Genomic DNA, 18,830 nt, shown 5'->3' with positions numbered 1-18,830 from the left:
CATATGCTAAATAAAGAATTTAATAGTAGCTACATTCTCTACTTGGTGGTTTCTTGGTACTAAGTAATGAGTTCCTGTAGGCTTTATTATCCTGAAATTAAAAGAATGTGAAAATGTTTTCAACATTAGGCATATCATGCAACTAATTAATGGTACTAAGCCAAACAATGTGAATTATGTGCTTCAGAGAAACTAACACTGAACTCATAGTTGCTAACATAGACACGTAGATTCCACTGGGTTGAGTTTGCCAAACTCATTCATTTATAACACTACTTTTAAGCTACATTTATAACAATACTGGGCCGGCCGGAGTGGCCGTGCTGTTCTAGGCGCTACAGTCTGGAGCCGAGCGACCGCTACGGTCGCAGGTTCAAATCCTGCCTCGGGCATGGATGTGTGTGATGTCCTTAGGTTAGTTAGGTTTAATTAGTTCTAAGTTCTAGGCAACTGATGACCTCAGAATTAAGTCGCATAGTGCTCAGAGCCATTTGAACCATTTATAACAATACTGTAAGCAAAATATGACTAAGAGTTTCTTTTGGCTCTTGGAGTAATGTAAATTGACATATTTATTGTAGAAACATAATTTTGACACATGAAGCACCATGCATAATGATCTCTGATCATGGAAAATTATTTCAGTCAGTGCTAATGACAGAAGCAATTTCATGCTGCAATATTGTCCCCAGGTTGGCAACTGCCTACGATCCACAGTCAAATAATGTCATGGAATGTCTTAATATGGCGTCAGCAGATACACTCATGATGTGATATATATTGATTTACAGATATACAGAAGGTGAGATTGTGATACAATTCTGCCTGTCTTGGGATTTTGATATAACATAGCTAAGCAAGACACTACATCCTTTGTGTAATTTTTCCTGATCCATGGACAAGTGACTGAAAAACAATGGATATCTTGTTTCTGCTTTAACCTGATCCATGAAACATCTCGTCATCACTAGAACAGCAAGAAAGAAACAAGGCAGCTGGCATACATAGGGACCTTGGGGGCACAGCATACGACTATGATTGCTACATGCCTATCACCAACTTGTAAGCTACAATTCATGAGACCTACTTTGGAATTTTACACATGTGTGGAAGGTTAGGCTGACATAAAAGTTATTAAAGAGTTATTAAGTTGGCCTATATCATAATCTATGTGATACATCAGATGTCCCCCAAGAAGCTGAGGATGATAATCATCCATATAGGTGACAAAACTGCAGAGACATTATCCATGCCCTTAGCATGAAGTACTACAATAGTTCTGAAGCCTATATTAATGATGGGAGCTTTCATTAAAAGGAAAATGAAGATCTGCCTGATGATTGTTTTGACTCAGTGGAAGTAACTCCATTCAAATGTTACAGTGACAATAAGGATGTGAAACAAACCAGAACATAAGGATCCACCAATGTTATCACATGAAGGACCACTGACTTGGTCCAGATGCAGTAAAATATAGCTCTTTCCAAAACAACAGGTCACTATTTTATGTTAGTGAGAGAGAAGTTCCATGTGTTGTGCATTCTTAGTTTCGATGCCACAATTACAGTCTATGGCTGATGATGCACAAGTCTCCAATATGATTCCCAACATCAACAATTATTTATCATTTGAAACTTTTGGTATCAATAGGGTTCTGGAATATTGTAATTTACTAGAACATTCTGTGTATGTATAAACAGATGTACACTCTGTATAGGTACTCAGTACAACTTCATCCATACATTCATGTGTGCTTAATAAACATGCTGTCAGTGTGAAGGAGTAGTTTGTGTTGTTGATCATGCTGTTTTAACTGGTTCTTGGTTCACAGTTTTATGTGGCTACATTTATACTAAGACACTGAAACATCTATATTTACTTAAATTGAAGTCGATATTTTTTTACGGGATCTGAGTGTCTTTCAAAAGAGAACTCAAGTGAAATGTTTTATAAAAGAGTCCCTTGTAGTTTGGCACATAACTATTGGTTAATTGATGAAGAACAGCTCTATATCGTTGGTCATTTCCTTCGTATTTGTTGTTGCTTTTAAAATTTTCTTCAATGCTTCTGGAGAAATGTAGATTGGTATTTTATTAAGGTTGACTCAGCTTTCAAAATATCTAACTTCAGACAAAGTAACAAAAAGGGACCATATAGAAAAATACATGCCCTTTTATATACAGTTCTTTGTTTCAGTATTATTAACAATTCCATAAATGTTTGATACCATGGTGTTTTTTCTCTCATCCTGTATATACCATGTTCATGTTGGCTTCAGGAAAATTTCTATAACAAAATCTACAAAAGTAGTTTTAGAAACCCTACATAAAGGAGGACAAGTAACAGGCATTTTCTTAGACATCAGTCAAGCATCTGATGCAAAGCAGCTGATCATGAAATACTCTTAGGTATTATTGAAGCACTGGGAAAAAAGGGGCTGGTAGGTCTTACCTAGCAGACAGAGTGCAGTGGATAGAGATATCCCAAATTTGAAGTGGCTCCCATCACATGGTGAAACATCTTTCGGACCCAAAATATTTTAGCATTGGAGTCCCACAAGGGAGCATGTTACGTCCAGTACTGTTTTTCATTTACATTAATGGCTTCCTGCTGTGGGTCACACAAAGAGAGACTGTGCTATTTCACACAAAGAGAGACTGTGCTATTTGCTGGTCACAGCAATATAATACTCTAATGAAATTTGAAATACGCAATTAAACCATAGAGTGCGTAGCTGGCACAAAATTTTGGGGTATGTATGTTGATCACCAATTAAAATGGCATGTCATATCAGAGTACTTGGAAGAAGAATTACCACAGCATACTATACCTCATGAATACTAACCAAATTGTGTAATAGCTCATGCCTAAATGCAACATACTATGCACACATACGTTCTAACATCAGTTATGGCATAATATTCAGTGGTTCAAATGTTCAGAATGTGGAAAATGTGTTAAAACTGCAAAAAAGAAAAAGCCATCAAAATGATGAGCAAGAGCCACAGAAGGGTCCACTGCACTGCGCTATTCAAAATATGGTGTATTCTGACAGTTCCAAGTAAATGAATATTCCAGACTGTAGTTTTATAAAAAGACATTCAGCAATATGCAGCAAACAGTTCCATACATGATCGTCAAACTAGATACAGTGATTGCTTGTACCTGGATAGAACGAATGGAGCAGTGACCCAAACCACTATCCACTATGTTTTACCAAGGAGTCAAAATATATAATAAACTGCCAAAAGAGGTCAAAAACACAAAGGAACTCTAATTTAAAACATATCTTAAAGAATGTTTACAAAAAAGTAGTTTCTACTCCCTTAAAGAGCTCATGCAAAATAAAATTAGTATAAATAAATAAGCAGGTTGACCAGTTACAAAGTAGACAAAGAGGATGGAGTATGCTTGTAAGCAGCACAATACATTGTAGTTTGTAATTTACTTCATGCAATAGAAAACCAAGGTTTATTATCAGAGGAGTCTTATGATTTATTTCTTTTGTCTGAAGCAGGCTAATGCAGTGATAAATTGTGAATATGTATAATTGTATTATGAATTTATTATGTATAATGTGTGTTTTTCTATTACCTTATGTACCTCTATTATAATTGATGCATATATATGTATGTGTAGTGACAACATCCATAAGAAGGAATTAGCCTACAGATGAATGAATAAGTAAATAATAAATGTTGAGATGTATGACATAACAAATTTTGTGAATATTTTCTTCTCATTGAATTTCAGCACCAGTATCACACAAAAATAGATGATCTTATAGAAAAAACATCAGCAAACATGACACAAGGAATGATTAACAAACTACTATCTGTTTTGGAGACAACCCTATCAAAACTTTCACGATATGATGAAGGCAGCTTAATTGGATCAATTCTAAGTTTTACTGTAAGTAATATTAGTGGCACAGACAAATACTGCCATGTATGTTTTATAGTTCTAAATACAAAAGGAAAATTAAATATGTACATATATTTTAGTTACTCTTAGTTTCATAAATCTTTGGGTTACCCTCATGTACATAAAGGGTAGTGATTTTATACCCAAAGTATCCATTCCAAATCTGTATCTTATTCCTACTACTATTTATACCTTTATGTTACATCTAACATTAAACATTTTGTTTGAGCCCGTAGATCACTGACTGCCTTCTACCGTGCTTAAATATGTTATTCTTCATACCTAAAGTGAATTGCTAAATATGTATGGGAACTGGATGTATGTTCTAATCTCTGTCTGCCCCGTCTCTTTGTCCATCTCTTCCTCCTCCCCCATTTCTCTGTCAGTCACCTCCTTCTCCCTTTCTTTGTCATTCTCCATTCTCCTCCTGCCCCCTCTCCCTCTCTCTGCCCATCTCCTCCTTCCCCCTCTTTATGTTCATTTTCATTGCCTACTCCCCCCCCCCCCTTCCTATCCAATTTCTCATCCTCCCTCTCTCTGACTTTGAGCCCTGGAGTTGCAAAGGAAACCTAGATAATAAATCAGTTGAGATCATCAGCATACAGGGTATGAGAGAGACCTCTCCAGCTGCTGGATCCATGAGAATAGTAGCTTCAATGACAATATTTTGCATGGGATTAATATGCAAATGGGTAGGATCACAAAGTTTTGAACAATTCAGATTCTGTAATAGTATTTTAATCATAAGACAACAAGCCATAAATGCAACATTCCTGTTTTCTGTTACAACTCACTGTTAGTAATAAAATGAAAAAGCATGTTGTTGTGCACAGAAATTTTCTTTAAAATTATGTGTAAGGAGAAAGAATATGTGCAGGAGAAACAATCTGTCTAATGGTTTAAATGCCCTGGTATTTTAGATAAAATTGATTGCAAGAAAGGAAACCAAACCATGAATATTCACAGTGCAGCATCCCCCCCCCCCCCCTCTGTCAGTGAATTTTAACTGAAACTTGTACAACTGTGTACATGTGTGTGTGTGTGTGTGTGTGTGTGTGTGTGTGTGTGTGTGTGTGTGTGTGTATGTGTGTGTGTATTTAACCAAATTGTAATAAATATTGTATAACATTCAACTGATCATATGCAGCACACACGTGCAAGACATCCTTGCAAGCCATTAGTCAATGTATATTTCAGTTGGAAATTCCATGTGATATCTGGGACTGCTCTATAGCACTGAGATAGTGAAGCCACAGGTTTGCTTAGATCACTCCCTGTATGTGCCTGTTGTAAGCTCCCAGATGATGCACCATAGCATAATCAGTGGCTGCTTAATTTCCACTATTCTGTGCTCCAACAGCTTTATTGTAACCCCTTGACCTTATTGGTACAAATGTCTCCTAGAAAAAAAATGTCAGAATCTGAAGCTCAACTTATACAAAGTCCCTCTAAGCTGACTGTTTCATCTAAATAGAGCACCAAGAATGATGAACACCCTCTGGAGGCATTTCCCACCACCCAGGGGACCAACACCAATCAGTAGCCCTTTTTCTTTCAGATGCCCCTTGTTTCAAGATACTCAGCATGAGCATCCCACTCCTATGGGCAAAGCCATCTCTGCAAACATGTTGCATTTCCTGCGTGTGCAACACCTCCATCTCCTGGGCAAAAATTTGTATGTAGTGCCCTATTGCAAATGTTTTATTTGAATTATATTTTCTGTTGCTTCACCTGTTTTAAGTGTTGCTAAGAAAAATATACAGGCCATGTCTATCTGAATGTTTATTAGAGTATTGTGCAAAAATTTGAAGTAAGTCAATCAAGACCTTTTCCAGATTTTCGCAACAACATTTGCCTATTTTGTGTATGTGTGTGTGTGTGTGTGTGTGTGTGTGTGTGTGTGTGGGTGGGTGGGTGTTTGTTTGTTTTATCATACATTAACCAAATTGTCGCAACTGTTGTACAACATTCCATTGATCATATGAAGCACACATACAGGGCATTCTGGCAAGTCATTAGTCAGTGGTCATTTCTGTTAGAAATTCCATGTATTATCTTGGACATTTCATGCATAGGATAAAAATATTTTGATAGTTGGAAGAATAAGAATATTCCTATATTGTGATGCCCCCTGACACTGATACAACTCAACAAGGCTTAAACTTTTAACCCAAACTACTAAAATAGTAATGGTCATCAATTTGTCACAATCAGCTAGTAATCTAGATAGTACCTAAAAGTAAACACTGTATTGGGTGGGGCAGGGATGGGAGGGGGGGGGGGGGGGAGGAGTCCATCTGACCAGGTGAATTTTGGCACAGGCTAAATGAATAGTGTTGGAATTAGGAAACTTTGCCTGGGAAATTTGGACCATTAATGCATATGACTAGAGTTACGAGACAAAGTTGCCCCAAAGGAGGTGTACACTGCTAAGTACTGCGTGACATAGTAATCACAGATACACAGAATCTAAGACTCAAATTAATTGTTTCACACCCACCTAAGGCACCAACAGTGATGCACACCCTCCAGTGGCATTTCCCACCACTCAAAGGGCCAACACTAATTAGTGATCCTATTCCTTTCAGATTCTCCAAAAGTGATCCTATGTTTCAAGACACCCACCATTAATGTCTCACTCCTATGGGAAAAGCCAACTCAGCTACTGGGTTGCATTTCCTGTGTATAAAACACCTCCACCTCCTGGGAACGATTTGTGTGTACTGTTTTCAGTGTTTGGATTTTTTTTATTTTAATTATATGTTCTATTGCTTCAACTTAATTAAACTATGTTTTCCTTGATTAATTACATTTACTTTAAAAGGTATTGTGCATAATGGTACACATCAGGGAAATGCATCAAGCAACATGAAGGATAATATTGTCCATTCCATGTGTCTGCTTGGAAGCTTCATTCAACATATTTAAAAAGCAGTCATGGTAGCCATTTAGGGAACTAATTGCAACAGCTATAGATTTTGACACATGCTGAAATTGTCAGTGACTGTCATTTGGGGTTTGAGATCATACCTGGATCACTGTACAGAATCAGAAATGATTTGTGTAAAACAATAAGTAAAACATCATGTTCTCCAAAATAAATGATCCATTATAACCATGTGAGTGAATTAAAATCCAACAGACTCACAGTATTATGTTTCACCATATGACTTTCCTGGTGTATAGGCAGAAGGAAACTGAGGTTGTTGTTTGCAATTACAGCAGCCTCACTTTACATCATGTAGTGTGAGTAATGCCTACTATATTGTAAACTAACTAACCTTCTTGCTTTCCAGTGTAGTAGTTTAAAATCCTTCTTTTTGTTTAACCTTCAAGTGGGTGTGCCTGAGTATAAAGTGCACCAACCACAAATTAAATTGTTTTACACCATTCCATTGTTGTTTCACAATTGTAAGCATAATGATAAATTGTGTTGCCCTACATCTGAGGGAGGAGCTGTAACAGTGAGCTGGGTGAGAAAATACTTATATCCCATCCTGGAAAATAAGGTACATTATGAGCTAGTAGCTCAATCCCACAATGAGGAAGTTCCCTACAAGATAATTAGTTACTGAACGAGTGGCTGGCTTGGTTCTGATGCAATTTTGGTGTTTAATGCTTTGAGTTGATTAACATTCTGGGGTAATACCAGTCCATGGCAACAGAGTGATATAGTGAAAGTTTATTTGTCTGTTGTTCAATTAAACAGTGCTTTAACTCATAAAATGCAAGTTACTTATCATTGTTTCATTAAACTGAGATTAACATGTGATTTTACTGATGCATGTTTACTCTTGAACATAAAGGGTTAGTATTTACATGGTCAAAAGTACACCAAACACCTGGTCATGTAATGAAAAATGGCACATCCAAACGAGAGTTAATAAAACGCAGTCAACAAGTGCAGTTGCATATCACCTTCAAAATACATTGGGAAATGCTGACTCACAATGTATTTGTTCGCATACTAGTGGTGAAGTGATCAGCCAAATATTATGCAGCAAATTAGTGAAAGTACTGAGATAGTGCTGGCAAAGGATGTAATATTATTATTTTATTTATTTCATTCTCTATTCCTAGGAATGGAGCAAGCTGTTCAAGATCCAGCTAATTAAGAGCTGCAGTTTTTGTCAGCTAATCATCGCCACAAGCTGATAATGGGGCAAATGGGGGATATCAATTGTGAATAAGTAGAAGGGGCTTATAAGTTCTGGCATATGCCTCACAACCAATAGAAACTCCCAACAACTTAGGTCAGAACTGTGGAACTGGAACCATATTAGTTTATTTCTGGGACATCATCTGTCTCTAATGACGTCATTGTTGATGGGACTTTAAGCGCTAATCTTCTCCTCCTTTGGGACATCATCCTTCATTGAGTGCTGTGTACATGTGAGGGGTGTAAGTGTAGTGCAGTGTTTTTTTTCTGAACAGAGTGAAGCATTGTTGAAATGTAAAATTTTGGCCTATCTTTAACATGACAATTCTAGGCATGATAGTATTTGAGAACGTAAGTTTTTATTATTAGTGGATCAATCTGTCTTCAATTTTGTTGATAATATCCAGTGCTATCAAGCTATCAAGCAAATTAAACAACTATTCAACAAATATCCTTAGGTGATAGATATAGAGCAATTTGATGTATTGTTTTTTGAAAACAGGAATTGAAGTTATTCCATATGTTACATAAGAAATTTACATTAATAGAGGATGTTAGTATGTTTTTATTAATTGTACCTGGTTAAATTAACCTTGTCATGTTGATCTTCAATACCTTCCTGTGATGTCAACAGAGCTTTATAAAAATGATTTGTATCAAATTTTATGTATTCTTTATGTTAACTAGTTAGTGGATCACTTAACCAGTATGATAGAAGCAACTATGCTAGTTTTTATCTTCTTGAAGATTTTCAAAATGGTACATAACTATTCGTTATCATCATGATCTTCAAAAATAATTTATTTTTATTGTGATTTAAAAGTTCTGTATAGGACATATGTATGAGCATATTAATGATCTTTTACAGAGGATTTGGGGAATCGCTTCAGCACTGAAGTATTTTAAAGGTGATAGGTGACTATACTTTCTGATTTCATTTTATTAATAAAAGGGTTTCTAAACTATTACAGTGCAAAGAAACAGTGTCAGTTAGTTCATAATGTGAGAGCATTACTGACACTACATGATACAAACTGAAGCAGCTCTACTTGTAAACAACAACCTCAGTTTCCTTCGACCTATAAACCAGTAAAGTCAGAAGGTGACGTGTACTACTGTGAGTCTGTAGAACTATAACGCCCTCAAATTCTATGTTAACAATAATGGATCATTTCCATTGTGAAATGTGGTGTTTTACTCATTGTTTTATATAAGTTGATTCTGATTCTCTAATTTCCTTATATTTTCACTCAAAACGTCTATTTCAGCTGGAATCCACATATGCAAGAATAATAAAAATCCAATGGAATCTTGACTGAGTGCTGTGTTCCTGTCCTTGCTCATAATAGTCTACAGTCACTGTGCACAACATTTCATTATGGAATAAAAGTTGATTAAGAAACTGTATTTCATCCATGAAAAAAATTGGCTTACAAGTCTTTTATGAAGTAGGAGTGACAGAAGCAGTAGAGGAGATCCAGTGAAGAGTGTCAATGGATCATTTAGTCAGTGGATGAACTTTATGGAGATGCTCGACAAATTCCAGTGGATGTCACTACAAGAGAGTCATTGTGTGTTGTGGAGAAGGTGTCTGCCAAAGCTTCAAGAGTGTACATTCAGCATATTACTTCGTACAAGATATGTCTTGTAAAATGAGCACAACAACAAAAAAATCAGAGAAATTAGATTTCATATGTAAGTTTATCTATAGAAATTCTTCCCTTACATCATTCATGAATGGAATGGAAAAGGAAGGAATTGTTAGTGGTACCAGAGGTACTGTCCACCAGAGCATAGATGTAGACATAGATGTAGATACTACAGACTGTTTCAGCAGAGTATAAAGACCATTTTGGTCTCTATTGGGAAAAGGATACATGGCTGTTCATGATAAAGATGACTTATTGAGCTGCAGACAGACACAGCAAAAAGACTGTTACACAATATAGTTTTTGTCCAAAGCCTTCTTCAGCAAAGAAAACACATAAGCAAGCACACCTTTTGCACACACAACTGTTACCACCTGCAGCACCAATCCAGTTTTAACTGCTGATGATTGCAGCCATGTGTGCATGAGATGTGCTTGCTTGTGTGAATGTGTATGTTATGTCTTTGCTGCAGAAGCCTTTGGCTGAAAGCTGTAATTTATAGCATTGTTTTCGTTGTGTCTATCAGCAGCTCAATATGTCATTTTTACGGTGAATGCCAATCTATTCTTTTCTTAATATTATTGATGTTCCAACCCAGAGTTTTCATTGGGTCATTTTGATCTCTAGATAGAGAAGAATATTCTGTATGGAAATTAAAAAACTCACCAAACCATACCATACCATCACAGTCTAATCTGTAACTTAACAGGGTTTTAATTACTACTCAATGGCTTTTCCCCCCGAACAAACACCCATCCCTCTGAACTGAAACTTTTACAACCTGCTATTGTACAAAATAATCTTGTGGGAATCATCAAGAAACCTGTACTTCTAACAGTAAAATCCAAGTAAATCATCTATGTTCTTCATTACAAAGTTGTCAAAAATGCTAAGGTAGATTTGAACACCACAGCACTTTACTAGGCATGATCCTATTATTGGTGGTACACCATCCCTTTCCTTCAACCTTTGAACTGACTTACCCAACCAGTTGTAGTGGGGCCTACAGTTTAATGTGGATTTTGAACCACCTAATAGCCTGATAACATTTAATCAGTGAAATGCATTCTCTTACACAGACTCCAACCATGAGCAAAAGCCAGGAACTCTTTTCTGATGGCAGATGATTAACCTGGCTGAAAGTCTTTCAGCAGAGAATGCAGTACAATATCACATCCAACAGACACCCAACATTTTCTATGAAATTCATGACTAGAAAGCACACTGAAACATTGCTTCAACATGATTCTGCAACTCCACTGTCAACCTTAGTTGATTTGCTAAGAATTAGATTATTAAAGTCAGTGTGTTGGTCACACAATATTTTATTAAAATTGATTACTGGTTTCAGATTTGCAGCCATAATCATTTCTGTGTGGCAATTAAGTTGCATATACAATATAACCAGATTCTGGCAATATCTCATAAGTTGCACATAAACTCAGGTGTGTATGTTAAACTCATCTAAGCTTTCCAAAATATTGTCAAAATCTGGTTATGTTGCATATGCCACTTATCCAAGCTTTTCAAGGTGTGCTCAGAATCTGATTATGTTGCATTCCACATTTTGTCATTGTTACATTTGTGTATGAAAGTGTTTTCTATGAGAAATATGCATTTTTAAAGCAACAGATGTTATGAGTTTTCTTCCAGTTCATGTAATTTATACAAATGATGGCAAATAAATATGCTTTTCTATAAATATCTCACAGCTGTAGCCAGTTACCTACCCAAATTTTTAATATCAGTGAGGCACAGTTGGGATCAGTAAACACAAACAAATACCTGGGTGTAACACTTTGCAAAGATTTGATATGGAACAATCAAATAGTCTCACTCATGGGTAAAGCAGGTGGTAGACTTCAGTTTATTGGTAGACTACTAGGGAAGTGCAATTGGTCTGTAAAAGAGATTGCTGAAAAATCGCTCTTGCAACCCAACCTAGAATAATATTCAAGTTTGTGGGACCCATACCAAATAGGAGTAACAGGGTATATTGAATGCACACAGACAAGGGCAGCATAAACAATCACAGGTTTGTTTCAGATGTGGGAGAGTGAGATGAATGTGCCAAAGAAACTGAACTGGCAGATTTGTTTGATTTGTGCAAGAGTGACATGGATGTGCTGAAGAAACTGAACTGGCGGAGTCTAGGAGAGAGACATAAAGTCTCCTGAGAAAGCCTACTCACAAAACATCAGGAGCCAGCTTTAAGTGATGACCCTAGCAATATACTACAACATCCTACATATCATTCCCATACAGATCGTGAGGACAATATTAGATTAATTGCAGCACAGATGAAGGCACTTAAACAACCATTCTTCCCATGCTCCATACATCAATTAAATAGGGAAAGACCCTTATAACTGATACTGTGGGAGATACACTTTGCCACACACTTCACAGTTGTTTGCAGAGAATAGATGTAGATGTAAATGTACTGAGTCACAGAGAATTAAGATGGGATTTACCAGTAGCTTCCACATCCAGAACAATGAACCACACCTATAAAGCATACAGTATGAATGAGCAAGAGCTCTTAGCCACAGTGTTGGCAATGAAGCCCTACTGGCCTTATGTTTAAGGACGAGACTATATCGTATGTACTGATCATAAATCCTAGAAATGGTTGGTACATGTAATTGATCCATAAAAAATATTAATGAAATTCAGAATGAAACTGGAAGAATATAGTTTTGAGACTATGTAGAAAAAGCTGTTGCAAAACATAGTAGCAGATGGATTGTCATACATACCACAAAATCCAGCTGCAGTTATTAGGAGTGTGGAAGAAGCCAACAAGAGAGAATGGGACAAGCAGCAACCAGTGATTGAAAGAATGAACGAATTTCATATGTCCCTTATAGGCTGACACAAAAGGAAAAGAGCTTCATGATAGTAAACTTGTCATATTGGAACTTTATTTCCACATCCTTCCCTTCTGTATTCGATAATGAAAACATGCCACTACAAAAATGGAAATTCTCCATGTTTCCCACTAAAATGCTTTTATTAACTAGGATCCCAATTTAAAATTGTGGTAGGTTTCATATTCTCATTCATCAACATGTAAACTGAGTGCACTAAAAGTTTGATGAAAAAATCATAGATGCAGTAAATAGGTTTGGCATAAGAGTATAATATTAGACACTCTTTCTACAAGTTTTCAGAACATGTGCACCTAGGGATGTGAATTCTGGTTAACACTAAAGTTCATGTTATACAAGCATTTATCATTTCATATATATAGGGAGCTAAAAGTGTTTAGGGGGAATTTGTAAGAATTTATGTATGAATCCAGGTATTTTAATGAAGAAAAATGTATTTTTGTTGTGCATATAAATCCACATTTATACCTTTTTCAGTAATAGGCCATATTTAGGAAAACTTTTGTCATAATAGGTCATATTTTGTCCAATGTTTGCCAAAAATGCATATATTTCTATTATCTTTAAGGACATAAAAATAAAAATGTGAATATGTTGCTCACATGACTAGTTTCAGGTGATAATGTTATAAATTATGGCAAGAATTACTAAATAGTTTTATTAACCAGGACGCCAGTGAACAGGCAGCGTAACACACTAGTCGTTTCACTAATATAAGACATTGTTGCACAGGGTCAACAGAATGATCTCAAAGCCAAGAAAGGTAATTGCCAATGCGATAAACATTGCTATTTATTTTGAATTCACATTCAGTCTGGTTCAGCATGTTGAAAGTAAAGTGTCCCAACAGTTGTGATGTTTTGTTTGTGATTTTGGAAAGAAATTCCTCAGCACTAATGGGGAAATATTATTTTGTAAACTATTTGAAGTTAAAGTTAGCGCAGAAAAAACTTTAATGTACAACAACACTGTAATAACAACAAACGCAGCAGCTGTATGAAGAGAAGTGCTGAAAATGACAAAAGACAAATACTGTTACTTGAGCAGACAAGTTAATCATCAACCATGAAATCATCCTTAAAGACTTCAGTGAGATAATGTTCTCTTGCAACATACCACTGAAGAAGCTGAAGAATTCATGCTTCAGATAGTTCTTGGAGCAGTACACAAGAAATCCAGTTTCAGATGAATTTACATTGAGAAATAACTATTTGTCTGTGCACTATGAGAAGGTACATAGAAAAATACAAATTAATGTAGCTGACTGAAAGTCTGGGTATCCATAGACGAAACCACTGATGTGGGTGGGTGCAATGTTGCATATGTTGCTGCTGGTGTTCTGAAACTTGACAGGTCTGGAGAAATGTACCTCCCAACAAGTGAAGCTCTCAAGAGACTAAACAACTTGACAATTGCCATTTTGTTTCACAGCTCCACAAAGCTACTGTGGCTAGATGGTGTGAACAGAGACAATGCTTTGCTATTATAACAGATGGTGTTTCCTACATGCAGCCAAGGGTCTTCAGATTCTTTATCCCAGTGTGGTGTATGTCACTTGCCTTGCACATGCATTACACAGTGTTGCAGAAGAGGTGCAATTATATTACCCTGATGTGGACAAATTAATTTCCTGTGGCAAGAAAATCAGTGTGAGTGGTCCACTATGGGCACAGAATTTATAGTATCAAGCACCTTCACTGTCCTTCCCTCTCAGCCTCCTCTTACACGGTGGAGTTCTTGACTTATTGCTGCTGAATATTACTGCACCAACTACATTGAAACAAAGAAAATCTTTTGTAAGCTTGGCAGCAATTACTCAAGTACCATCAAAACTGTGAAAGAGGTCTTTACAGATATCTTACCTGCCACTACACAAAGCTGACTTTTCAGTAGCATGAAAAGCTATCACTGGACGGAAGCTACTGGTACTCAACATGTGCAGAGTAAGTTAGGTTGAGCTCATGGCCATCTGGCTGATGAAGTGAACAACAAATTGCAGTGCTCTCCTGCAGAATCCTTCATATTCTACATTGTGCAAAATTAGTGATAGTCTTTCTGGGGATGCCATAACATTTGAAGACAATGAACCAAAGCTGACCTGCAGTGACCTTGCTGCCTCCATATATGCTCCTGTGACATCCTGCATTGGGCAGAGGAACGTTTCCAGGTACTCAACTATCCTCAGCGACTACTGTAGATCTTTGAAAATGGAAAACCTAAAAATGAATCTGCAGAAACTGAATATTGACAATATATGTTAACTAATGTGGAATACTTTAAGCAAGTGGTCTGCTGTCATAAAATGTGGGTTTATTTTTTGGATAGGTGTTTGTGTTTCCTCTTTACTTAATGTTTTTTTTCAGATTCATGCAGACATTTAAAAAATAAGTGCTTGTTAATTCCAAACGCTGCAGAAAGTAAGTGCAATACTCACAATTTGTTCAAAAGTTAATTTTGTATTCCATGGTATATAAAAATCAGATTTCATTATTTTTAAGTAATTAAAATCTGGGGCTGTTTGTGTATCTTACAGAATCTGTCTGCAGTAGGCATTTCTGTGTGTTAAGGCTGAAGGCCTCCTACATAATGAGATTTATTGAATGTGATGAATGAAGAAAAAAAAAAGGATTAATTTTTGTCTTATGGTGAGACATTTTACCTTTGTGTGTTACTTAATTTTTCTTCCCCCACTGATCATGGAAAACACCATTCAATTTGTAAATTGTGTGATTCTTGGGAACTATGTGCATTGTAGGTAACTCTAAATCCTCATTTGTGAAATTTTAGACACACACTATTACATTTATTTGAAGGGTAAGTATATACACTTAAGTAAATTAAGAAGTTACTCCACCCTGTGATAATGAAGCCAGTGTTTGTTCCATTGCCTGTGCTGGATGAGCTATTTTCCCTAAGACAATAGTAGCATTATAATAAATCTGAGTATATTACAAAGACATTGAACATTTTATTGTAATTTTTTTCAGAATGTGTCTGGTTCTGGTAAAGACATGGGCCAAGCTTACGTAAATTTCACAAGGAACTGCATGGATCAGATACGTGGCAAAGTAAATGATGAGTTATGGATTCTTAATTTTTTTGAGGTATGAATGTTATCTGATCATTCCTTCTAAAATCTTATGTGATCATGTCACTGTTACGCTATAATATGACTAATACAATGTGTCATAACAGAGTTTTCATTTAGAACAGCAAGTTAACTCTTTACAAAACTACGGTCAGTTTAAAGAATAAATGCTCTGGTTTCAGTGATATTTAGGTATGATAAATTAAGAGTATTTCTTTTGCTAGCAACAACAGCTTATAAAAGAAATGTAAACAGCATTCAAGACATTTTCTTATATCACAGTATCAACGTTAGCTTCTTATTGCTGTGTTGGCATTTCCAGTTGTTAATGTGTGCAGTAGAGACCTGTTTCATGTCTTACACACCAGGTGCAATAATTTTGTCATGGCTGGCTCCTAGAATCTCAATAATTCTGAAAGAACGTAATCTACTCCTGTAGCATTTTCTTGACCTAGGTCAGTGTTCTGTCATATTCTTCTCCCATCTCATCTTCTTCTATGTTCTCCTCCCTTTCTATAATAATGCTTTCAGCTTCATTTCCCTTGTATAGGCCCTCCATATAGGGCTTCCACCTTTCAGCTTTTCCTACTTCACTTAGTACTGGTTTCCATCTGAACTCTTCATGTTCATGCACCTGCACGTGTTTTCTCCAAAGATCTCTTTAATTTTCCTATACATGGTCTCTGTCTTTCCTCTAGTGATACGTGTTGTGTAATCATCAACTTGTCCTCTAGCCATTCCTGCTTAACCAATTTGCACTCCCTGTTAGTCTCATTTTTTAGATGTTTTTATTCCATTTGCTACATTTTTATATTTTTGCCTTCCATCAATTATTTCCTGTAATCAAGGATACCTATGCCTAGGTGCAAAGAGGAACTATGCCCCCAGCCCCACCAGCTCTCAGGAAAAGAAAAAGTGTAGTGTAGTCAGGTGTTTTTCTTTCAAGAAAATGTTTTAAAGTCAGTATTACACAGGTTTTAATAGGGTCAGAAGTGGAACTTTTTTATGGCTACTTACAAGTCAACTGTCATCTCCAAAAATATTAAAAATACTCCATACCCCCAGGTCTTGTGTGCCCCCCCCCCCCCTCCACTTCCATGAATTGTCATATGACTGCCATTGCCTGTAATATTCAAGGATTTCTAATGGACCTTGTCTTTCTACATATTTTATACTCTGCTACCTTCACTATTTTATCTCTCAAAGCTACACATTCACCTTCTACTGTGTTCCTTTCCCCTGTAGTAGTCAACTGTTGCCTAAAGCTCCCTCTGAAACTTGACAACCTCTGGTTGTTTTAACTTATCCAGATTGCTTCTCTTTACTTTCCCACCTTCTCACAGTTTTAATCTACACGTCATAACCAATAAATTGTAGTCAGAGTCCACATCTGCTCCTGGAAATGTGTTACAATCCTAAATCTGGTTCCAAAATCTCTGTCTCTTCCACATATACAACCTTCTTTCATGATGCTTATACAAAGTATTAGCAGTGATTAAATTATGCTCCATGCAAAAATCTGCCAAGTGAGTTCCTTTCTACTCACTTCTCCCAATGCATATTCACATACTTCTTTTCCTCCACTTCCTTTTCCTACAATCAAATTGCAGTCCCTCATCACAATTAAATTTTCATCTCCCTTAAGTAATCACACATTTCTTCAATTTCTTTGCCATCTGTGAAGCTAGTTGCCATGTAAATGTGTACCATTGTGATGGGTGTTGGCTTCATGTTGATCTTTGCTTTAATAACGAATTCATAGTGCTGCTCATAGTAGCTTACTTAGATTCCTATTTTATGATTCATGATTGGACCTTATCATATTATTAGACCATAGACACAAGACCATACACGCACGCACACACACACACACACACACACACACACACACACACACACACAGAGGGTAGTAGGGTATAAGTTCAGATATTTTTATTGGTGCCTGTGGACAGTGTACTGAACAACATCACAGTAGAATTTACATAATTTGCAGACTAAGAATTATAGCAATTAGGAGTAGTGTGTTCTTAGGTTGGTTAGTACTTACAAGTACATACGGCATTAACGTTTATTTTCCCCTGGGCAGCAAGCCAGGTGTTGAAGTGTGGGCATGTGGATACAAAGTGGTTAGTCTTTATGGGCAGTCATAGTCCACTTAGCGGTGCAGTTATGACCATGCAGAAAACATCAGGTAGTAAATTATGTGATCTGTTTGCGAGAAGACTGTCAGAAGCAGAGGGAAACAACAAGCACACTGGAGCGGGTACATGTTAAGATACCAATGATCACAATATCTGCATTTATACCCCTAACATTCTGTGTGTGTGTGTGGGGGGGGGGGGGGGCATGCATGTGCACACTGTTAAGAGCAACACAGATATGAATAGTTAAGATGTAATGCATAAAGCTGTACAGTTATTTAATAACTTAGTAAATAATATAATATATTTCATTTTGGGAGTGTCTGATACCAAAACATTAAATTTTCAAAAGGCTGTATCAGAAAAGTAGATGTTATTGTATATTTTAGAGTTCCTGGACTTACTGTTTTTATGCTTGTGTAAATGTAACTATTTTCTTCTTTTCATTTTACAGCAATGGTACACAGCACAAATTCAGCTGTTGTGTAACTGGCTTTCAGAGAGACTAGATCACTCTTTGCATCTTTATCAGTGCACATGCCTTGCTCACATAATTAAGGTATGTTATTAGAGTATTGAAACACTTTAAAATGTTCTTTTCAGTGTGTGGATGTGTGTGACTGCCTCACAAAGTTGTCTGGACCTCTAAAGGATTAATCAATGTTACTTCTGAAACTAACTTTTACAGGATTCCTTTTAATTTAACAGTATATGTGTGTGTTATTGTCAAAAGTACAATCCTATGGGTATCAGGTGAAATTTGTGACTGCACTGAGGACTTTTTGGTAGGCAGGATTTGGCATGTTATCTTGGATGGAGAGTCATCAGCAGGGACGGCTTACTGGTGGTTGGGAGCTCCAACGTCAGGCGCGTAATGGGGCCCCTTAGGGAAATGGCAGCAAGAGAGGGGAAGAAAACCAATGTGCACTCCATGTGCATACCGGGGGGAGTCATTCCAGATGTGGAAAGGGTCCTTCC

The 18,830-nt window shown here is 36.7% G+C and overlaps 1 protein-coding gene across 1 annotated transcript in view; it reads left to right on the top strand.

Moving 5' to 3' along the window:
* The window catches only part of LOC124722506 (calcium-dependent secretion activator-like), a 798,081-nt gene that overhangs the window by 647,524 nt on the left and 131,727 nt on the right, over positions 1 to 18,830 (top strand). Inside the window, exons 22-24 of the mRNA XM_047247660.1 lie at positions 3,754 to 3,912; positions 15,611 to 15,727; positions 18,307 to 18,411. Coding sequence (XP_047103616.1) covers positions 3,754 to 3,912; positions 15,611 to 15,727; positions 18,307 to 18,411 — 381 coding nt within the window. The remainder of the gene's footprint in view (positions 1 to 3,753; positions 3,913 to 15,610; positions 15,728 to 18,306; positions 18,412 to 18,830) is intronic.

This window comes from Schistocerca piceifrons, chromosome X, assembly GCF_021461385.2.
Source record: "Schistocerca piceifrons isolate TAMUIC-IGC-003096 chromosome X, iqSchPice1.1, whole genome shotgun sequence".
Classification (NCBI taxonomy): domain Eukaryota; kingdom Metazoa; phylum Arthropoda; class Insecta; order Orthoptera; family Acrididae; genus Schistocerca; species Schistocerca piceifrons.
This window is presented reverse-complemented; position numbering and strand designations above follow the sequence as displayed.